Genomic DNA, 23,713 nt, shown 5'->3' on the forward strand with positions numbered 1-23,713 from the left:
GGTATAATTGATTAAAAGCCCAATATGATGGTGTGTGCCAGGAAAAGCAAACAGCTCAATGAGATGACCAATGATGGAAAGTGGAGAGGTTTCGTGTGTTCCGATGCTCAGCAATCCAATAACACTAGGATTTATAACAGGAGATCAAATGCTCCAAAACACATGTCCATCCATCCACAAATGTATGTATTAATAGTATCCCTATGCTGTATCCACTGATGGTTTCAACTGAAGTGAGTAATATGAGTGTGTTGAAGCTGTGTAGTAATGCTGACATGGGTCTTTCTGCAACGGAGAGGCAGGCATATGGTAAACACTACAGACCAAGTCCAAAACAAAACGAACTATGCAGCACACAGAATCTATAGACACAGACAAATATAGGCTACATTGAAGTAAACAATTGCACATTACACTCAATATAACAATGTGGTGTTTAATGTAGGCTGGATCTCTCTAGATGCGTCTGATTAATCGTGTAACAACATTACAGAACAAGCAGATGTTTCATAACTTATTTTGCGTGCCGGATTTGGAACTGTAGGCCTTTGTAATACGAAGGCGTTCGTTTTGACAGTGGAATGCCTTCTTTCTAACACATGTAGGGGTGCAGGCCACGCACAGTGCAGGCCACGCACACACGCATACAGAGAAACTCGAGCGAGAGATGAAGAATGGGCAGATGTGTGTGTGTGCACTGTGAGATCTTGCATATACATTACAGCTTTTTAAAAAAAACAATTGGTGTGGAAATCAATCACACGTTGACACGAAGAATAAAATAAAATAAACTCAATGTCGTCACATTTAAACGGTTTCCACTCGGGTGCCCAAGCAGGTGAAGCTCATATTTTCTGCCACGCAGGCATGGCCAAATGTAGAAGAAATTAAACTACTGAATGAAACATTTTCAAATGGTAATTTGTAAAATTAAAACGCCAGTCAATCAAACCAAATATTGTCAATTTAAACAAAAATAAGACCAGGCACCTTTCAAAATAAAAGGCTATTGAAAACTCGTGTTTCTATGTTTCAGGGCTCCACATAGATTTCGCTCCAACAATATTGTGTGTTATTGATTGTAGTGTAGGAAAACACACTTCGCCTTAAAGATTGATAAGGCAAAATATAACATTTTCAAAGTATAGAGATTACATTTGCCACTGGCAAGATTGGCGCATATGCGAGATTAGGCTAATTTTGAGAGGTTCTGCGTTAGTGAATCAAGACGAGTTGCATAATAAATCTGACATGTTCAATTACAAAATGTTTTTTGCTATGATTTGATTTTTTAAATTCAGTGTTGTTTTCAACATTGCAATTAATGATAAGTTGCCAAATGTCGTTATAAATCAAATGAAAACATATCATTATAAAGTGCTTATTTACACACAATATAGGCCTCAAACATTTATATTCCAAAACATTTTTTGGGTTGGCCACTAACATTGTTAGACATTTTGACTCAATTGACATCTTCAAAACATTTTTTTTTTTCATTTGAAGCATTTATTAAATTGAATAGATACAAATCTATGAAAGGTGGTTTTCCCTGATGAATCCACGTCAATACAGAAAACACTATTGATTAAGCTATTTGTCACCAAGTTGCTGCAAGAGTTCATTTGCTATACGGCTGGAGTTGGGGAGAGAGCGCAGTTTGTGGTACTCGGGATGAAAGCTCCAGAGATGCGGAGCGCCCATGGAATGGAGCGAGGCCGGGGACAGGAATGAAGATCCGGGGACCAAAGCTTGGGCCACTGTGGAGGCTGAGCGGTGCGTCGTTTCGAAATTCTCAAAGCTAAGAGACGGAGGTGTAAGAAACGTCTTTTGGACAATGTTCGAATTCCTTGATAAAAGTGAGGAGAGCGCGGGCAAGATGCTGCTCACTGGTGGGATGCTTTGGTTAGACACAGAATGATGTTCGATGCCCAAGTGATGGTACACTTCCAAACCGGGTACCTGAAAATGACACGGCCCTATTCCGTTCACCCCGTAGAAGGAAAATCCAGGGAGCACGCTGCTGCGCTCGAGGGGGCACCGGGTGTCCATCATCCCAAATCGGTAATTCTGCCGTTTGAAACGTTTCCTCCGCCGTAGGAAGCTCCCGTTCTCGAACATATGAGACGACATAGGGTCTAACGTCCAGTAGTTCCCCTTCCCGGGGTTACCGGGCTCCCGGGGCATTTTGACGAAGCAGTCGTTGAGGGACAAGTTGTGACGGATGGAGTTCTGCCACGCGGGGAACTTCTCCCGGTAATACGTGAAGCGCTGGCTGATGAAGTCACATATCTCCGAGAGAGTCAGTCTTTTCTTCGGGCTCTGGAGGATTGCCATGGTGATAAGAGCGATGTAGGAGTACGGAGGTTTCACCGAGGCAGCGATTCTCTCTGTGCACTTTGGCGTAAAGTCACCCTCATCCTCCGTATCCTTCGCTGGCTGTTTTGGAGACAGGGACGAAGCGCGTTGCTGCTCCAAATCGTCCCCGTCTTCTTTGGTCAAAGATACATACCCCTGGTTCCGTGTAGCTTTGTTCCCTTTTCCCTCCACGTCGATATCTGCCCTCTCCATGAGCTCGAGCTCTCCTTCCAGGGTCATAATCCTCTCGCGGGTCCGGTGCCACCTGCATGCGCCAACAGGCGAGATGAGAAGCTTCGGGTCGGACACCAGCCAGAGCCGACACACGCGACGGGCCTGCCTCCTGCCTTTTCGCTTTTCATTAACAAAAAAAAAACAGCTGCACCAAAATACTTTTCACCCCCCTCCTCCTGCTGCTCTTTCTCTTCAGTCCTGAAAATAATTACGACAAAGACTTAAAGTAAACATCCATCATAAGCAGTCACAACAATCATTAGGCCTACAAACGTGTTTTTGATCTTGGGGAGAACTAACGTATGGAATAAAGCAGAGGCCATTAGACAACTTTGTCCAACACACATTGGACATAGTGGACACATTAGGACATCGGTTACACTTAATAGTCATTGGGGCTTGTTGTCATCCACTCAATATAAAAATGCACTTTGTTGTACTCAAATCAGAAGCCTGATTGTAAATCATTTGATGGGTGAACTATTGTCCGTTTTCTTCGATGCATTTAACAGATAACAGGACTCAAGAACATATCCCGTTTTCCCATTTGTAAAACCATTATTGAATACCTACAGCACTTTATTTTAGTAGAATCTGTCTCCCACAACAAATGCCAATCCTACCCAGTTCGTGATCCATAGCATCCTTTTATGATGGCTTTTATTTCACTCGAGAGTCAAATATGGTTAAAAATGTATTGTTTTCTGAAAGGAAAATTTAATGAAGCTGGAGCGCTACTAAAATTACTTCGGTGCCAGTGCTGCGCTTTTACTTGTGGTCTCTTTGCAGTAATGCATAAACATTGTAAGGGTGTTAAAGACACTAGCTAACTCGATATCGTATAATCAATTAAAAGTCATCATGTATTAGCCATTCTTTCCATTTTGTTTATGGCCAGCTATAACGAATAATATATTATTTAACTAAATGTTATGATTAGGATAGGCTACTTATCTACTATACATGTGAAAGGCAAGCTAGCAGTCGCCAGATTTTAATTTAAAACTGGTCTACACTAAATACTTAATGAGAATTCCAATATTTCCAGCAGATAAAGCAAGTGGGTGGCCAAGCACATGGCAAATACTGTGTGGTTATTATTTCAGAATGGATTATGCACTTTTCTGATTTGGAAAAAAAAGACTTCGGCAAAAGAAAAGAGCCGTTTCACTACAGGCAAAAAATAATGCACAGGCCATGTCATGTATTCAAACCTGCTGCAGCAGTTTCTGATATTAAACTTGCCTCTTTCTTATTTTGATACATTTTAAAGTCCCACTAATTGCATTTAATTTAAGCATAGAAACATCCCTGAAGTAATTCTCACAAATCAGATTGAATATGGTTCCGCATCAATTCATATTACTCATTCTAGACCAAGTCGTAGGCACACACATTCAGAGGGTTGATAGATAAAATGAAAACAAACCGGAAAAGATATGTTAACAAGAATTTTATGCACACCAAACACACACGTTTATTTTGTTTACAGGAAACAGTCAAGATAAGGAATTGCTTAATCTCTAATCCAGCCAGTTAATGCTAATGGTTGTCCAGAAACAACGAAATAGAAAAACAAATTTAAAAAACAAAATACAAACTAAACAAGAACAAAAGATAATATATCACTCAACTTAATGTAACATACAAACTGGATAGCACCAAGGTCAGGCCTAGTAAACAAGGGGAGTAAACAGTCCTAAATGGCTACCTGTTCCCAGTAAAGCAGGGCACTGTCTTTGGCCAGAGCCATGGGTCCTTAGTCCCTATAGTGCACTACCTTTGGCCAGAGACTCCCAATTTCCTGTATAGTGCACTACTTTTGTCAGAGTCGTTTCAGACACAAACAGTCTATTGTCAACAGACACAGCCTCCAAGCAGGAGACTGTTCTTCTATTGAACTCTTTCTTCCTAAAGTGACTAGCGCACGCTAAAGTGCTAAAAGCAGCCAGACCGTCAGACTGACTCACCACGACTCAGCCAATACCGTGACCCGCCATGACAGTATGTGATGTAATAAATGATCAAATAACTCCAAGAGTCGCAAAGTCAGGAGGTGTGGCCAATTACCATGTACCTGGAGGGAGACTGTCTGTGGTATCAGTGTCTAGGACCTCATGCCAAGGCCTAAGTTTGTTCCCTTCCCCTACAAGGCAGAGTGCTTGCGGTGGGACGTAGCCAGCCGTGATGAGTTTCCACATTTGAAGCAGCGCGAGTTGGAGTTGCCCTCCTTCCTAGGGATGTGCCAACACTGCAGACAGCGCACCTTGTACTTCTTATACCTGAGGAGTAAGTAGACATGGAGGAGAATAACAGGGGATATACATTTGAAGTCGGAAGTTTACATACACCTTAGCCAAATACATTTAAACTCAGTTTTTCACAATTCCTGACATTTAATCCTAGTAAAAATTCCCTGTCTTAGGTCAGTTAGGATCACCACTTTATTTTAAGAATGTGAAATGTCAGAATAATAGTAGAGAGAATGATTTAGTTCAGCTTCTATTTCTTTCATCACATTCCCAGTGGGTCAGAAGTTTACATACACTCAATTAGTATTTGGGAGCATTGCGTTTCAATTGTTTAACTTGTGTCAAACATTTCGGGTAGCCTTCCACAAGCTTCCAACAACAAGTTGGGTGAATTTTGGCCCATTCCTCCTGACAGAGCTGGTGTAACCGAGTCAGATTGGTATGCCTCCTTGCTCACACACACCTTTTCAGTTCTGCCCACACATTTTCTATAGGATTGAGGTCAGGGCTCTGTGATGGCCACTCCAATACCTTGACTTTGTTGTCCTTAAGCCATTTTCCCACAACTTTGGAAGTATGCTTGGGGTCATTGTCCATTTGGAAGACCCATTTGCGACCAAGCTTTAACTTACGACTGATGTCTTGAGTTGTTGCTTCAATATATCCACTTAATTTCCCTTCCTAATGAAGCCATTTATTTTGTGAAGTGCACCAGTCCCTCCTGCAGCAAAGCACCTCCACAACATGATGCTGCCACCCCCATGCTTCACGGGTGGGATGGTGTTCTTCAGCCTCCCCCTTTATCCTCCAAACATAACGATGGTCATTATGGCCAAACAGTTCTATTTTTGTTTCATCAGACCAGAGGACATTTCCCCAAAAAGTTCAATCTTTGTCCCCATGTGCAGTTGCAAACTGTAGTCTGGATTTTTTTATGGCAGTTTTGGAGCAGTGGCTCTTCCTTGCTGAGCGGCCTTTCAGGTTATGTCGATATAGGACTCGTTTTACTGTGGATATAGATACTTTTGTACCGGTTTCCTCCAGCATCTTCACAAGGTCCTTTGCTGTTGTTCTGGGATTGATTTGCAGTTCTCGCACCAAAGTACGTTAATCTCTAGGAGACAGAACGCGTCTCCTTCCTGAGCGGTATGACGGCTGTGTGGTCCCATGGTGTTTATACTTGTGTACTATCGTTTGTACAGATGAATGTTGTACCTTCAGGTGTTTGGAAATTGCTCTCAAGGCTGAACCAGACTTGGAGCTCGACAATTTTTTTCTGAGGTCTTGGCTGATTTCTTTTGATTTTCCCATGATGTCAAGCAAAGAGGCACTGAGTTTGAAGGTAGGCCTTGAAATACATCCACAGGTACACCTCCAATTGACTCAAATGATGTCAATGAGCCTATCAGAAGCTTCTAAAGCCATGACATCATTTTATGGAATTTTCCAATCTTTTAAAAGGCACAGTCAACTAAGTGTTTGTAAACTTCTGACCCACTGGAATTGTGATACAGTGAATTATAAGTGAAATAATCTGTCTGTAAACAATTGTTGAAAAAATTACTTGTGTCATGCACAAAGTAGATGTCCTAACCGACTTGCCAAACTATAGTTTGTTAACAAGACATTTGTGGAGTGGTTGAAAAACGAGTTTTAATGACTCCAACCTAAGTGTATGTAAACTTCCGACTTCACCTGTAGGTCACACTGATTGATGGCCTTACGTGTCCTTCAAGTCCTAATTCTGCTCACATATAGGGTTATGCGATATTGTGGTCATCAAACCACCTATGTCACCTTCACCATTTACTATAACCACAGGGTCAGAGTTCATGGCCACGTGACCTGACCAGGAGAAACTCTGGGCCGTGACGATGTGCTTGATAATGCACTGTATTTAATGCGACTCACCTTATTCCACAGGCGTTACACAGCGGGGTGCCGTCCTCAGCATCTCGCCACAGAGGAGTCTTCGTGGTGCAGCAAGAGGCACAGATCTTATTCTCTGATGGGGAGAAAGGAGTGGCTATCAGTACAAACAAATAGGCCTTGTGCCATAATCCAGCTAAATATGTTGTAGAATAATGAAATGACGTGTTTCAATGACTCAGTATGCGGCTTCTCTTTCATTCTGTTTTCTTTCTAGGTGCACGGTGAGTGGGAGTGCCAAAGCACAACCCGATCTTGCAACCCTGCCCTTAACACTGTACACTACGTTACTCATTAAAGTCTTAGGATGTTTACACAGCAGTTTCCCAAAATACCTCCATTAAAACTCCCCCTCATCAAATGTATTCCACCTGTCTATGGTTCTAGTTAAAGTGTTTGGATTTGTGTTGTAATGGTACCCCCTCCTGGATTACTGGAGTAGAAATAGTTCTACACAGAACATCCAGTCGCTGCAAATAACCTCTCATGAACCCTTTTTTCTAAGAGTGTAGTGTTCTGCCTATTTCTACAGTGCTGGTATTGTTTTGTGCAGTAGTGGCGCCCCCTCCTGGTGAAAAGTGGTAGAGATTGGTAGTCACTGGAGGAGTGGTCGCTCTCTTCAGAGCTGCTGGTCCTCATGGAACTCTGGGATGAACGGGACCTGCCTGCTCTCAGTGACCTCCTGGTCAGACCACTAGAGAGCTCTTCTCTAGGACACCTTTATAAAGCAGTTTGTTTGTAGAGAACATATTTTACAACAATATACTGCTTAGGGAAATTTGTGACATAGAAATTGAATTTCATATAATACTTTTTATTACCTAAGGCAGCTCTAAAACAATATAATAGGTGTATTTGAGTTATGGGGAGAAAGAGCAAAGCATACTCTGACATCACCCATACCTGTACTTCTTGGAGGTGATGAGAAGGCGACACTGCTCCCTGCTGTCGTCCAGCTCCGTCTGCATCCGGAACGTCACTCCCTGGAAGTCTGGGTCTCCAACATCCACACTCCGGCTGGGATGGAGCTGCTTCCTGGGGGCCTTGGTGGACCTGCACATGGGGTTAGATGGAGAGGGACACTTCGGGGCTGCGGGGATAGTGGCCATGTCATCCTCCATGTCCATACACCTTTGGGTGAGGTCCATTGGAGAGTCTGTAATAACACTGGTATCTTGTACTGTGTCTGTGTTCTCTTCCATGGAGCTTTCGTGGAGCTCTGCTTTGACGCCTGGAAAACGGGCATCTTGTACTGCCTTTGCGTTCACAATCACAGACCCTGCTTCACTGTTCAATATGAGCAACATAGTATTATGAGGGGAGTTCGGGGCTGGTGGCATGTCTTCCTTGGGGTCAAAGGTGAAACATATGTTTGAGTTGAAGTCCAGGGTCATGTTAAGGTTCAGCTGTTCTGGGCCTGGATGTATGCCTGTCATGGTGTCTATGGAGGGAGGTGACAGACTTGCCGCATCCTTAATTGTAGCTACCTTGTGGACAAGCGGTTGCCCAAACAGGTTTATATATGACACAGACGGATGTTGAACTGACAGCCCGTCTTTTGCCTCAGGACGGGCCTCCTTCACTGTGTCGTCTTCTTGGATTAAGGCACAGGGGATGTTTCTGCTTTCTTCACTCACAGACAATCCATCACCGTTAAGACAAAATGTGACTCCTGTTTCTTTGTTCGTCGCAACCTCAGAGTCTGAAGCTCCCACACCAGGTTTAGTTTTGTAGCTGTCTTTGACATCCGGTGATGTCTGAGAACTGGTACGTGGACTTGTGGGTGAGCAATAACCACCTCCACCCAACTGACCCATCTCTCCCCTGGACCTGACATGAGGATGGGGAGAATCCACTCTGGTACTGACTAGAGTGGGGCAGACAGGGACAGTGTTCTTACTGCACCCCACACCTTCAGGAGGATGATCGTCAGAGTCTATAGGAACCAACAGAGCCCTAGCTGAGGTTCCCTCCTCTTGGTCGTCTGACTGGAGGAGTCTCTCACACTGCATGTTGATCAGGCTCATCAACTCCCACGGACTGCTGCTACTATGACGACTGGGCAGGACTGAGTTTGTATGTCTCCTACATTGTTCTAAGTCATCTTTTGGCTGGTTATAAATGCTCGTGAGAGAGGAATTGTGCTGAGGAGGATAAGGTCTATGATCAGACACTTGATAATTTTTAGACCTTTCATTTGATACAGGTGAAGTCTTAGTCTTTGAGTCTATGGAGCGGTTGTGGACAGGGGTGGGAGTTGCTAGCTTGGTGGTTTCTTGGATGAGGTAGAGGATGGTGGACTGTGTCACCTGAAGAAGAATAAAAGAAAGAAGACTCAACCACACACTGAGATAATATTGACCCACCTCACGCACAGCACACACACCTGCAGGCCCTCCTGGGTGTCCGGATCTTCCATGGTCCCTTGGCTGCCTGGTCTGTAGGTGTCTCCTGTGCTCATGTCGTTGTGCCCATCTTGTGGAAAGGAAACAATTGGAAAGTGTTTACTATACTATTACGTGACAATATAGGTTTGAATGTAAATACAGTATGTTTTATTGTTAAAGTTATCAGCTGAATACAGTACCAGTCAAAGTACCCAGAGTTACCGCTGCTGCAGAGGATACGTTCATTAGAGTTAACTGCACCTCAGATTGCAGCCCAAATAAATGCTTCACAGCGTTCAAGTAACAGACACATCTCAACATCAACTGTTCAGAGGAGACTGCGTGAATCAGGTCTTCATGGTCGATTTCCTGCCAAGAAACCACTACTAAAGGACACCAATAAGAAGAAGAGACTTGCTTGGGCCAAGAAACACGAGCAATGGACATTAGACCAGTGGAAATCTGTCCTTTGGTCTGATGAGTCCAAATTTGAGTTTTTTGGTTCCAACTGCCGTGTCTTTGTGAGACGCAGAGTAGGCGAATGGATGATCTCTGCTTGTGTGGTTCCCACCGTGAAGCATGGAGGAAGAGGTGTGATGGTGTTTTGCTGGTGACACGGTCTGTGATTTATTTAGAATTCAAGGCACACTTAACCAGCAATGGCTACCACAGCATTCTGCAGGAATATGCCATCCCATCTGCTCAGCAAATGTGGTTACTCCTTCAAGACTGTTGGAAAAGCATTCCAGGTGAAGCTGGTTGAGAGAATGCCAAGAGTGTGCAAAGCTGTCATCAAGGGAAAGGGTGGCTATTTGAAGAATCTCAAATATAAAATATATTTTGATTTGTGTAACACTTTTTGGGTTACTACATGATTCCATGTGTCATTTCATAGTTGATGTCTTCACTTTATTCTACAATGTAGAAAATGGTAAAACATAAAGAAAAACACCTGAATGAGTAAATGTTTAAAACTTTTGACCGGAGAGAGAGATATACATACATACATACATACATACATAGATACATACATACACACACACTTCCTAAATAAAAACAAATACTTACCAATTACAATCAATTATTACACATGATAGTTGATTTCATTATACTATAATAATTCAAGATTGTAAAGTAGCCTATTAGTAGCCTACTACTGTTAACTTCTAGAATAGTCTGAATTAGCTGTCAAAATCAAATTAGCTTCGTGAGCAGAGCTATAATTAATGGCCCAACAAATCTTTGAAAGTCTTTAGCAACTAATGAGTAAGCCTACAATTACATTCTATACACACTTACTTTGTCAAATTGTATTAATTTCTCCTCAAAACGTAACCATCTGCATTCTACTATTTGATAGACGTCCTGAATGAGGATGACACGTCTTGCTCGAGCTCACTGCTCAGTCTGAGGGCACGCTGAGGCCGTGCGTTTGAATAAGAACTTTTCTGCCACACAATATCTCCACATCCTACCTTAGAAAATATCAAGTATTTAAATAAAAAAATCGAATTATATGAGATCCCTTTGATCGATCGGTTTAAATAGTTATTGAAACTATCGAGTTCAATCGCTTGATTGTGTAATGCCCTGATCACGTTGGTGATCACGGTTCAGTCTCTTACCAAGGCGATCAGGGCCAACATGCAGACCCACCCTTGGTTTTCTCACTGAATCTGTCTTGAGAGAGATGAGAATAGTTATTTCCCCCAATTTGATCACTAGCTTCAGGAAATTGATAGTCACGTTGCCGCAATGCACTTGTTGTTAGGCCTACAGGATGCCACAGATGTCTGTGATTGAAGTTGATTGGCCTGCATAAACACATAAAAGTGTGGGTTGAGTGACTTGCGTTCAGGATTTTCCCGAATTGTCGGCCTTGTGGCGCCTCGGTTTCTTCTGTATATATAAAACGTTTTTACATACAGGTAAATAGGCTACTAATGCTTTGTAAGAATAGTCATCCATTACAAAACACGTGAGGTTCTTGGTACAAATTGTAGGCCTACTGTTGAGTTTGACTTGCGATGCTTTATCTTGAACCATTTAAAATGATCTCCCACACAAAACAAATACAACGAATCAGTATTTAGCAGTGACACATTGGCTGTTTAGACAGGCAGCTCAATTCTGATGATTCTTTGCTAATTGGTATTTTGACCCATCAGATCAGCTAGGGAAAAGATCTGTGATGGGTCAAAAGACCAATATCTGAATTGGGCTGCCTAAACGCAACCATTTTAGCAGTGGTATTCGAAGTCAGTCCTCAAAGGGCCAGAGGTGGTTTTCTTGACCCTTGTATGATATTGCTAATTGGTCGATTATGCAATTGGTTTCCATTTCCTGGGTTTTTTGAGGATTTAAACTGCTCTCAAGGACTGGTGTTGAATACTGCACTTGTGTTCAATTGCCTTCAGTGTGGTTTTTTAAAAGCATTTGGCTTAAGACAGACTAGTACAAACTTTTGGTATTTTTATTGCACAAATCTAAAATACTTGCAAATTTGAGATATACCATATATACATATTACACCTACATGTTTTGTGCGTATGATAGACAAATTAAATACAGTACCAAGTGAAAGCATTCCAGGTTTGTAAAGGAGCCAACTAATACTGGATACAGGTGTTTTTTGATGGACAGTTATGAGACTACTAATGGTGACATGACAAGGCAAATCATTACTTGGTATGGATGGACAGAAACAGAAATGACTTGGGAATTGGACAAAATGCACCTGTCAGTGTAAAATGGTTTAGGCTGCATTTTGACCAATCAGATCAGCTTTGATGTGCAAAGATCTGTGATTGGAAAAAATATCAAAATGAGGCTGTCTGTGTGAATGCAGCCCAAGTATCTCGTTGGCGTCATCAGTTATCTAACAGATTCAACACTTTCGATTCCAATCGATCTCAAGCTGCCCTCTGCTTACAAAACATACTGCAAAAGTGCTACATCAGAGACGGTTAATGATTCCTGACAGGCTTGATGTGGAGGGGCTTGTTAAGGTCTTGACTAGTCACCACACACCCACAACAGTAAAATTCCTAAACTGGCCATAAGTAGATAATGGTGAAAGCTATGTATACGTACACATAACATACTGTTAATTAGCTGTATGTGAGTGCTGTTATTGTAGAGACTGATGACTATTTGGAAGCTCCACCTGAGATGTGTGTATCTTGACCTTTGTAAATGAGTTGTAACATGGAATGTTCTATTCAAGGACACAAAGTTGTCCTTTGCGTAGCAATGACAGGCCTTTCTGAAATGCTGAATCAGGTTACTATGAAACAAAACTGTGACATTGAATGGTTTGATAGACATCTCAATCTTGGCCTGAGAACTCTTCTATACACATGACATATTTATACATGAATGCTGAAAACCATCTAACTCTTCCACAATCAGCATTACTTTCAGTGTGAGCCAAATACAACACACTTCAGAGGCTGCGTTTACACAGGCAGCCCAATTCGGATATTTTTTGACCAATCCCATCAGGGGCGCTGTCTAAATGCAGCCAGTGACTGGTATATAGCTTTTGTCTTCGTCACACAGATGTGGATATGTAAGAGCATTCTTGACTTGTGGGGGATCCTTCAAGCCTCCTCTATCCCAGCTCACCTCTTTATATCTGCCGACAGTTCAAATAATGCAACTCTCTCTCAACTCAGTCCTGAGGGGCCGTGTTCCAACATCCATACTAGCATACTACTTAGAATGCATGCCCAATACGTTGCTTCACACTAAGTAGGGTGCTAGTGTGGAGTGTAAACATCCATGCCCAATACATTGCTTCACACTAAGTAGGGTGCTAGTGTGGAGTGTAGTGTCCTCAGTGTGGTTTGGGAACATGGCCGTCCACGTAGAAGTTCCTGGTGACCTTAGGCAGGGTAAGCTCGATGCCCTCCAGCTCCTGGGTGAGGATGATCTGACAGCCAAGTCTGGAGTTCTCCTGTAGCGCTGGGGCCATGTCCAGCATGTCATCCTCTCTGGGATGAGAAGAATCAAATAGAAGCCATTGATTTGCATTGCATTATAAGAGTCAATCTTGTTGACAATGAAGAAAGTTTTGGGTTTTATTGTATGTGTTTATTTGACAGGGGCAATGTACAACCATAAGATGTGCAATGACATGAGCTCTCATGGACTATGGCATATCTTATAATAAAACAATCGCATACCTTTCGTCAGGCTCTGGTAGCTTGTCGACATGGGCTCTGTTCACATACACGTGGCACGTTGAGCAAGCTAGTGACGCCTCGCAAGCTCCTTAAAATCACACATGGACAGGGAGAAAGAAACAAAATGTAAGTGTGGCTCCCGGGTGGCGCAGCGGTCTAAGGCAGTACGTCTCAGTGCTAGAAGCGTCACTACAGACACCCTGGTTTGAATCCAGGCTGTATCACAACCGGCCGTGATTGGGAGTCCCATAGAGCGGTGCACAATTGGCCCAGCGCTGTCCGGGTTTGGCCGGTGTAGGCCGTCATTGTAAAATAAGAATTTGACTTGCCTAGTTAAATAAAGGTAAAAAATAAAATAAAGTGTTCATGAATACAATCATGGAGAAATCAATCACCAACTTTTGATCTGAATTCTCTCAGGACATCATCACAAACCCTATTAGCACTCACCTTCCAGTTCAATGTTGTGCCTATGGGCCAGGTACATTGCATTGTCTCCCACTTTAGCCTTCACTGGAATCCTCTTTCCTGATCTATCTATGTACACCACATTCACTCTAAGAGCAGACCAAAAACAACAATATTAAAAACTCATAGTTCACAAATGACAATGCAAGTGATAAATGCATGATGCACTCAAATGACATTAAGGCAAATCAATAACAAAGTATGTATATCCCCTTGAGTTTGTCTGCATAAGGGTTAGGGTTACTAACCTGACCATTTATGTACTGTAATGGAGTCAAAATGGCAAAGACAAAAATTGCTAACAATCAATTAGCTAGCTAAATGATGCACTGGCAAAGTAGTTACTTACACATCTTCTTGGGGATCTTCTGCACTTGCACCCACCTCACTTTGGTACAGACCTTCACAAAAAAACAAGGACGGTTGACATTCAGTTCCATTTCCTCTTACTTACTGTACGACTTTGAGACCAACTTAGTTACAGAGAATTAGCAGCTTTGGAGATCAGTTACACAACTTATCAAACATTCTTAGCAACAGATGCCATGATTGTCTTGCTATGTTATTCACAATGTGGGTGCAATTTTATGTAACCTTTATTTAACTAGGCAAGTAAGTTAAAAACAACTGATTATTTACAATGACGGCCTACACCTGCCAAAATCGGACGACCCTGGGCCAATTGTTCGCCGCCCTATGGGACTCCCAAATCCCAATCACGGCCGGTTGTGATACAGCCTGGAATCGAACCAGGGTGCAACCGAAATGCAGTGCCTTAGACCGCTGCGCCACTCGGGATCCTTACTAATAGTACCTAGTTACGATGTTCTTAAACATAGCTAACTAACTTGTTAGCAGCTGTCTAGCACTAAATTTATATACATGAATTGGTGTGATGGAAGCTGAACAATTAGCTAACGTTAGATAGCAATCCAAGTGTTAGCAACCGACCAACTCACTTTTGGATGTCTGCAATTGTCGGTTCAACGTCCGAAAACGATCAACATTCGACGAACTAGCTATACCATTCAAATAACTATTCAACCTGTTGAAAGGACATTTGCTACAATCTGGTATAACTCTAGAAAGTCTCAAAGTCAGCCCCACGCTCGACCGGACTCCAGCGGAGGCCGCCATGATTATGTTTTGATCACGTGAATGAAAGCAGCCAATAGAAAAGTAGCAATGACATACGCATGTTTTGACTGTCTTCGGTTATTTGAGCGGCGGCAGAGAGCGCTGTTGCAACACAGATTTATCGAACTATAACCATTTTTAGTCTGACTTGTAAATGCCTATATTATAAATTCTAAAGAGAACGTGATTCTGGTGCTCGTATATATATTAATGTTTTTTTTTATCTCAGTCTTTGTGTACCAACAATTATCGTCTGCAATGTCTGTATATCTGTAATGTCTGTATATAGTTAAATAAAGGTTAAATAAATAAAAAAAATATCAAAGAACAACTAGGTTACTTTATCCTATGTGGATGTACCCCCATGTTGTGCCACTAACAAGGAGTGCGCGTACTGATACCTTAATTAATGTTCTAGGAATTAAATATGAAATACTGCAAGCGTCAAATTCGAGCTCTATTGTTTTATGTAGTTGGGGTTTTATGGGTACAAACAACATTATCCTTTGTCTTTTCAGTTCAGGTTGAATAAAAAAAGCCATGCGTGTGTAGGGGTGGTCAGAGACACATATTAGAGACACATATTTCCCTCAGATTACACAGATCCACAAAGAATTCGAAAACAAACCCAATTTTGATAAACTCCCATATCTACCGGGTGAAACACTACAGTGTGCCATCACAGCAGCAAGATTTGTGACCTGTTACCACAAGAAAAGGGCAACCAGTGAAGAACAAACACCATTGTAAATACAACCCAGATGTATGCTCATTTATTTTCCCTTTTGTACTTTAACTATTTGCACATCGTTACAACACTGCATATACAACAACTACTGTGATTATTATTATTTGACCATGCTGGTCATTTATGAACATTTGAACATCATGGTCATGTTCTGTTATAATCTCCACCCGGCAGAGCCAGAAGAGGACTGGCCACCCCTCTTATCCTGGTTCCTCTCTAGGTTTCTTCCTAGGTTTTGGCCTTTCTAGGGAGTTTTTCCTAGCCACCGTGCTTCTACACCTGCATTGCTTGCTGTTTGGGGTTTTAGGCTGGGTTTCTGTACAGCACTTTGAGATATCAGCTGATGTAAGAAGGGCTATATAAATATATTTGATTTGATTTGATTTATATACACATAATATGACATTTGAAATGTCTTTATTCTTTTGGAACTTCTGTGAGTGTAATGTTAACTGTACATTTTTATTGTTTATTTCACTTTTGTTTATTATATATTTCACTTGCTCTGGCAATGTTAACATATGCTTCCCATGCCAATAAAGCCCTTGAATTGAATTGATACTTTTAAGGAGATGGGAAACTCGATTGGAATCGTATTAACCGACTATTGTGTACGGTGCTCATACATCGTCAATGGGCTGCCTGGTGCATTCTGGGCGATTCTAGGACAAGGACATCAAATCAAATCAAATTTTCTTTGTCACATACACATGGTTAGCAGATGTTAATGCGAGTGTAGCGAAATGCTTGTGCTTCTAGTTCCGACCATGCAGTAATATCTAACAAGTAATCTAACCTAACAATTTCACAACAACTACCTTACACACACAAGTGTAAAGGAATGAATAAGAATATGTACATACAAACATATGAATGAGTGATGGCCGAACGGCATTGGCAAGATGCAGTAGATGGTATAGAGTACAGTATATACATATGAGATGAGTAATGTACGGTATGTAAACATTATATAAAGTGGCTAGTGATACATTCATTACATCAAGATGGCAAGATGCAGTAGATGGTATAGAGTACAGTATATACATACTGTATGAGATGAGTAATGTAGGGTATGTAAACATTATATAAAGTGGCATTGTTAAAAGTGGCCAGTGATACATTTATTACATTAAATTTTCCATTATTAAAGTGGCTAGGGTTTAGTCAGTATGTTGGCAGCAGCCACTCAATGTTAGTGATGGCTGTTTAACGGTCTGATGGCCTTGAGATAGAAGCTGTTTTTCAGTCTCTCGGTCCCCGCTTTGATGCACCTGTACTGACCTCGCCTTCTGGATGATAGCGGGGTGAACAGGCAGTGGCTTGGGTGGTTGTTGTCCTTGATGATTTTTTTGGCCTTCCTGTGACATCGGGTGGTGTAGGTGTCCTGGAGGGCAGGTAGTTTGCCTCCAGTGATGCGTTGTGCAGACCTCACTACCCTCTGGAGAACCTTACGGTTATGGGCGGAGCAGTTGCCGTACCAGGTGGTGATACAGCCCGACAGGATGCTCTCGATTGTGCATCTGTAAAAGTTTGAGCGTTTTTGGTGACAAGCCAAATTTCTTCAGCCTCCTGAGGTTGGGTGGACCATTTCAGTTTGTCCGTGATGTGTACGCCGAGGAATTTAAAACATTCCACCCTCTCCACTACTGTCCCTTCAATGTGGATAGGGGGCTGCTCCCTCTGCTGTTTCCTGAAGTCCACGATCATCTCCTTTGTTTTGTTGACATTGAGTGTGAGGTTATTTTCCTGACACCACACTCCGAGGGCCCTCACCTCCTCCCTGTTGGCCGTCTCGTCGTTGTTGGTAATCAAGCCTACCACTGTAGTGTCGTCTGCAAACTTGATGATTGAGTTGGAGGCGTGCATGGCCACGCAGTGGGGAGTACAGGAGAGGGCTGAGAACGCACCCTTGTGGGGCCCCAGTGTTGAGGGTCAGCGGGGTGGAGATGTTATTATCTACCCTCACCACCTGGGGGCGGCCCGTCAGGAAGTCCAGGACCCATTTGCACAGGGCGGAGTTGAGACCCATGGTCTCGAGCTTAATGACAAGTTTGGAGGGTACTATGGTGTTAAATGCTGAGCTGTAGTCAACGAACAGCATTCCTACATAGGTATTCCTCTTGTCCAGATGGGTTAGGGCAGTGTGCAGTGTGATTGCAATTGTGCCGTCTGTGGACCTATTGGGGCGGTAAGCAAATTGGAGTGGGTCTAGGGTAGGGTGTAGGTGATATGGTCCTTGACTAGTCTCTCAAAGCACTTCATGATGACGGAAGTGAGTGCTACGGTAGTCATTTAGCTCAGTTACCTTAGCTTTCTTGGGAATAGGAGCAATGGTGGCCCTCTGGAAGCATGTGGGAACAGCAGACTGGGAAAAGGCTGGATTGAATATGTCCGTAAACACACCAGCCAGCTGGTCTGCGCATGCTCTGAGGACGCAGCTGGGGATGCCGTCTGGGCCTGCAGCCTTGCGAGGGTTAACACATTTGAATGTTTTACTCACGTTGGCTGCAGTGAATGAGAGCCCGCAGGTTTTGGTAGCGGGCTGTGTCAGTGGCACTGTATTGTCCTCAAAGCGAGCAAAGAAGTTGTTTAGTCTGACTGGGAGCAAGACATCGTGATCCGCGATGGGGCTGGTTTTTCTTTTGTAGTCCGTGATTGACGTAGACCCTGCCACATACCTCTCGTGTCTGAGCCGCTGAATTGCAACTCTACTTTGTCTCTATAATAACGCTTAGGTTGTCTGATTGCCTTGCGGAGGGAATAGCTACACTGTTTGTATTCGGTCATGTTTCCCGTCACCTTGCCCTGATTTAAAGCAGTGGTTCGTGCTTTCAGATTTGCGCGAATGCTGCCATCAATCCACGGTTTCTGGTTGGGGAATGTTTTAATAGATGCTGTGGGTACAACATCACCGATGCACTTGCTAATAAACTCGCTCACCGAATCAGCGTATTCATCAATGTTGTTGTTCGACACTATGCGGAACATATCCCAGTCCACGTGATCGAAGCAATCTTGAAGCGTGGAATCCGATTGGTCGGACCAGGATTGAACAGAACTGAGCGCGGGTGCTTCCTTTTTTAGTTTCTGTCTATAGGCTGGGAGCAACAAAATGGAGTCATGGTCAGCTTTTCCCGAAAGAAGAGCGGGGGAGGGCCTTATATGCATCGCAGAAGTTAGAATAACAATGATCCAGGGTTTTACCAGCCCGGGTTGCGCAATCGATATGCTGATAGAATTTAGGAAGCCTTGTTTTCAGATTAGCCTTGTTAAAATCCCCAGCTACAATAAATGCGGCCTCAGGATATGTGGTTTCCAGTTTACATAGAGTCGAATGAAGTTCTTTCAGGGCCATCGATGTGTCTGCTTGGGGGGGGATATACACGACTGTGATTATGATCAAAGTGAATTCTCTTGGTAGATAATGCGGTCGGCATTTGATTGTGAGGAATTCTAAGTCAGGTGAACAAATGGACTTGAGTTCCTGTATGTTGTTATGATCACACCACGTCTCGTTAATCATAAGGCATACACCCCCGCCCTTCTTCTTACCAGAGAGATGTTTGTTTCTGTCGGCGCGATGCGTGAAGAAACCAGGTGGCTGTACCGACTCCGATAGCGTGTCTCGGGTGAGCCACGTTTCCATGAAACAAAGAACGTTACAGTCTCTGATGTCTCTCTGGAAGGCAACCCTTGCTCTGATTTCGTCTACCTTGTTGTCAAGAGACTGGACATTGGCAAGTAGTTTGCTCCGTCTGCCCCTTCTACGGCGCCATTGTTTCGGGTTGCTGGCTGGGATCCGATCCATTGTCCTCGGTGGTGGGCCAAACAGAGGATCCGCTTAAGGAAAGTCGTATTCCTGGTCGTAATGTTGGTGAGTTGACGTTGCTCTTATATCCAATAGTTCCTCCCGACTGTATGTAATTAAACCTAAGATTTCCTGTGGTAACAATGTCAGAAATAACAAAAAACAAAATACTGCATCGTTTCCTAGGAACGCGAAGCGAGGTGGCCATCTCTGTCGGCACCGGAAGTTTGGAGACCTCTCCTTCAAGGAGTGAGTAGGAGGCTGTCAACCGGCGACTGAAACTCGGTGGTGAAGTTGGATTGTTTGCTCAAATGGATGACGAGGAGGAGACCTGTCTGACCACTGTGGCACGTTTTGGGAGCATGGAGAGGCCAGAGATGGACCAGAAGAAAAAGGCCATCAGTGGGTGTTCTGCAAGCAGTACAGCAGATGAAGGCGCGGCATGAGCGTGGTGAACAGATAGACGTGCTTTTTGACAGAGAGGAAGAAGGAGAAGAGCCGAGTGCAGTGGGAAGATGTGTGTTGAGGAAGAATGGCGCCAAGTACAAACCCTATTCTGCTGTCTGTGATAGCTCTGATGGCTCAGAAATTGAACCTGATGATTTCCCAGCTAGCACAGTGGATCTGGGCCGATTCCGGCTGAGAGTTAGACTCGGCCGACGTCTGAGCCGCCGACAGTATTACTTATGGCTAGGATGCGGGAATTGAGCTCGGGCCGATTCTGGTGTGAGTTATCTGGCCCAAATGTATTACTTGGGGCTCCGGCCGATTGGAGCTACTCTCTCTTTATTTATTTTTCCATATTTTGTTATTGTTTCTGTGATCCAAAAATACAATTAACATTTAAATACAATTCTTTAATTAAGTAGTATTTTAGTATTTTCATACTTTGTGTAAGGAAATTGATAAGCATTAAAACTTTGTGGATGAAACCTCCTGAGTGGAGCAGTGGTCTAACTGCGTTGCTGAAGATGCTGGTTCAATGCCTGTGCCGGTCGCAACCCGAGAGACCCATGAGGAGACGCACAATTGGCCCAGCGTCATCCGAGTAAGGGGAGGGTTTGTCCGGCCGGGATATCCTTATCCCATTGAGCTGTAGTGACTCCTGTGGCGGGCTAGGCGCTTTCATGGTCACAAGGTGTACAGTGTTTCCTCTGACATCATTTTTTGGGGGGTGGATGGGTATCTAATTTGTATGTGTAATAGTAATATTTAAAATGACTACATTTGGTAATTTTATATACATTTATTTAAATTTGCATCGGGCCGCTTCTGGGGGATTCTGGTAAGATGCTGGCAAAGTCGGCTGAATTCCGATAGATGGAAACGGACTGATGTACTTGGGCCGATTCTGGGCAGTCATTCATTTTGATTCCGTGCCTAGTCTGACACCCGATTCCGGGCCGATTCAATCAGTTCCGGCCCCCCGGAAGATGGCCGCTTCCTCATTGCTAGCTGGGTTGGGCCCAGTGGGAGTGACGCTTCTGGAGAAATTGGATCCCTGCCTTTTGGCTGATCCATATGTAGTCTCATGCTGGGTAGAAATTAAGTTGGGTACTGTTAAATCGGTGAAGGTAGCACAAAGTAGACTTGTGATGATTTTCATGGTTTTTCCATCCAGAGGGAGCGAGCGCTTCTCGTCACGTGCTTAGGGACAAGACCTGTGACCTTTGCTCTCCGGAACAGGGTGCCTTTGACCAGAGTGATTACTGGGGTGGCTTTAAGTGTTGAGGTGTAGCAACTGAAATAGAAGATTCCTTGTCTGTGACTCCCACTGTTTGGTGCCAATTTAGCTGGGGATCAGAAGTGCCCAGTGTGAGACAGGTTGAGGTTGCCAGGATCAGGGTAGAACAGAAGGTGCACATTTGTGGCCTGCTGGAGGTCATTTTGCAGGGCTCTGGTAGTGCTCCTCCTTGCACAAAGGCGGAGGTAGCGGTCCTGCTGCTGGGTTGTTGCCCTCCTACGGCCTCCTCCACGTCTCCTGATGTACTGGCCTGTCTCCTGGTAGCGCCTCCATGCTCTGGACACTACGCTGACGGACACAGCAAACCTTCTTGCCACAGCTCGCATTGATGTGTCATCCTGGATGAGCTGCACTACCTGAGCCACTTGTGTGGGTTGTAGACTCCGTCTCATGCTACCACTAGAGTGAGAGCACCGCCAGCATTCAAAAGTGACCAAAACATCAGCCAGGAAGCATAGGAACTGAGAAGTGGTCTGTGGTCACCACCTGCAGAATCACTCCTTTATTGGGGGTGTCTTGCTAATTGCCTATAATTTCCACCTTTTGTCTATTCCATTTGCACAACAGCATGTGAAATTTATTGTCAATCAGTGTTGCTTCCTAAGTGGACAGTTTGATTTCACAGAAGTGTGATTGACTTGGAGTTACATTGTGTTGTTTAAGTGTTCCCTTTATTTTTTTGAGCAGTGTACATCCCCATAAAACGACTGAAGTCATTCCTCTAGTGTAAGAACTCTGGTGCTTTATCACGATCTGTCCATATGCCCCATGTCAGTCTTAAACCTAGAGTAATATACAGTACAGTCCCCATGTCAGTCTTAATTTAAACCTAGGGTAATATACAGTACAGACCCCAAGTCAGTCTTAAACCTAGAGTATTATACAGTACAGGCCCCAAGTCAGTCTTAAACCTAGGGTAATATACAGTACAGGCCCCAAGTCAGTCTTAAACCTAGGGTAATATACAGTACCAGCTCCAAATCAGTCTTAAACCTAGAGTAATATACAGTACAGTCCCCAAGTCAGTCTTAAACCTAGAGTAATATACAGTACAGTCCCCAAGTCAGTCTTAAACCTAGGGTAATATACAGTACCAGCCCCAAGTCAGTCTTAAACCTAGAGTAATATACAGTACAGTCCCCAAGTCAGTCTTAAACCTAGAGTAATATACAGTACAGACCCCAAGTCAGTCTTAAACCTAGGGTAATATACAGTACCAGCCACAATATGGCTTTATAGAGTTCCTCTACTGTGAGTCTGTCGGGTCCCTATAAAATATCATAGAGGTAATTCTTTCTTCTTCTATGAGTCTTCAGGGAAGGTCTTTAGTCAGTCAAGGCCGCCGGGGCCTAAGTAAGGGTGGGCGACTTCAGCTCTGATGGCTAGCTTGGTTCCTCTTCCTGTTCATTCATCCTTCAACCACATAGACCAGGCCCAAAAGTAGAGGCCCAAAAAATGGTCAAAGACTCCAGTCACCCAAGTAATAGACTGTTCTCTCTGCTACCGCACGGCAAGCGGTACTGGAGCGCCAAGTCTTGGACCAAAAGGCTCCTTAACAGCTTCCACCCCCAAGCCATAAGACTGCAATGAATCAAATGGCCATCCGGACTATTTAAATTGAACCCCCCCCCCCCCCCCCCCTCTGTTTTTACACCGCTGCTACTCGCTGTTTATTATCTACACTTTACACACTTTACAAATTACCTTGTGTAACCGATGTGAAATGGCTATCTAGTTAGCGGTGGTGCACACTAATAGTGTTTCAATCGGTGACATCACTCGCTCTGAGACCTTGAAGTAGTTGTTCCCCTTGCGGCTTTTGTGGAGCGATGGGTAACGATGCTTTGTGGGAGGCTGTTGTTGATGTGTGCAGAGGGTCCCTGGTTTGAGCCCAGGTAGGGGTGAGGAGAGGGACGGAAGCTATACTGTTACACTTGACTAACTTGTACCCCCGCACATTGACTCGGTACTGGTACCCCCTGTGTATTTGTTAAGTCATTTTCTTGTGTTCCTTTTTGATTTAATTAGATTTTTTTTTACTTTAGTAAACTCTATTTCTTGAACTGCATTGTTGGTTAAGGGCTTGTAAGTAAGCATTTCACCTGTTGTATTTGGTGAATGTGACAAATACAATTTGTGGCGCAGTGGGCGCAGTGGTCTAGGGCACTGCATCGCAGTGCTAGCTGCGCCACCAGAGTCTCTGGGTTCGCGCCCAGGCTGGGCTGGGTTCGCGCCCAGGCTCTGTCGCAGCCGGCCGCAACCGGGAGGTCCGTGGGGCGACGCACAATTGGCATAGCGTCGTCCGGGTTAGGGAGGGTTTGGCCGGTAGGGATATCCTTGTCTCAGTATGTAAAATGTAATAAAATGTATGCACTCTACTGTCAGTCGCTCTGGATAAGAGCGTCTGCTAAATGACTAAAATGTAAATGTAAATGTATTTGATTAGGATCAGACCTGGGTT

The 23,713-nt window shown here is 43.7% G+C and overlaps 3 protein-coding genes across 3 annotated transcripts; all 3 read right to left on the reverse strand.

Annotated features, from left to right (window-relative positions):
- Positions 1-440: 440 nt before the first annotated feature.
- Positions 441-2,691, reverse strand: LOC129842834 (forkhead box protein D3-A-like). The gene has a single exon (XM_055911506.1). The coding sequence runs from the start codon at positions 2,596-2,598 to the stop codon at positions 1,594-1,596; it is 1,005 nt and encodes a 334-aa protein (XP_055767481.1). The 5' UTR covers positions 2,599-2,691; the 3' UTR covers positions 441-1,593.
- Positions 2,692-4,076: 1,385 nt separating this feature from the next.
- On the reverse strand, positions 4,077-9,243 carry LOC129842823 (uncharacterized). Its single transcript, XM_055911483.1, has 5 exons — positions 9,160-9,243; positions 7,677-9,082; positions 7,373-7,491; positions 6,756-6,849; positions 4,077-4,874 (listed from the first exon to the last, which is right to left on the reverse strand). The coding sequence occupies exons 1-5, from the start codon at positions 9,232-9,234 to the stop codon at positions 4,739-4,741; spliced, it is 1,830 nt and encodes a 609-aa protein (XP_055767458.1). The 5' UTR covers positions 9,235-9,243; the 3' UTR covers positions 4,077-4,738.
- Positions 9,244-11,619: 2,376 nt separating this feature from the next.
- Positions 11,620-14,970, reverse strand: LOC129842824 (ferredoxin-2, mitochondrial-like). Its single transcript, XM_055911484.1, has 5 exons — positions 14,775-14,970; positions 14,165-14,216; positions 13,798-13,904; positions 13,348-13,435; positions 11,620-13,155 (listed from the first exon to the last, which is right to left on the reverse strand). The coding sequence occupies exons 1-5, from the start codon at positions 14,950-14,952 to the stop codon at positions 12,999-13,001; spliced, it is 582 nt and encodes a 193-aa protein (XP_055767459.1). The 5' UTR covers positions 14,953-14,970; the 3' UTR covers positions 11,620-12,998.
- Positions 14,971-23,713: the final 8,743 nt, after the last annotated feature.

This window comes from Salvelinus fontinalis, unplaced genomic scaffold (genome assembly GCF_029448725.1).
Source record: "Salvelinus fontinalis isolate EN_2023a unplaced genomic scaffold, ASM2944872v1 scaffold_0070, whole genome shotgun sequence".
In the NCBI taxonomy this organism is placed as follows: domain Eukaryota; kingdom Metazoa; phylum Chordata; class Actinopteri; order Salmoniformes; family Salmonidae; genus Salvelinus; species Salvelinus fontinalis.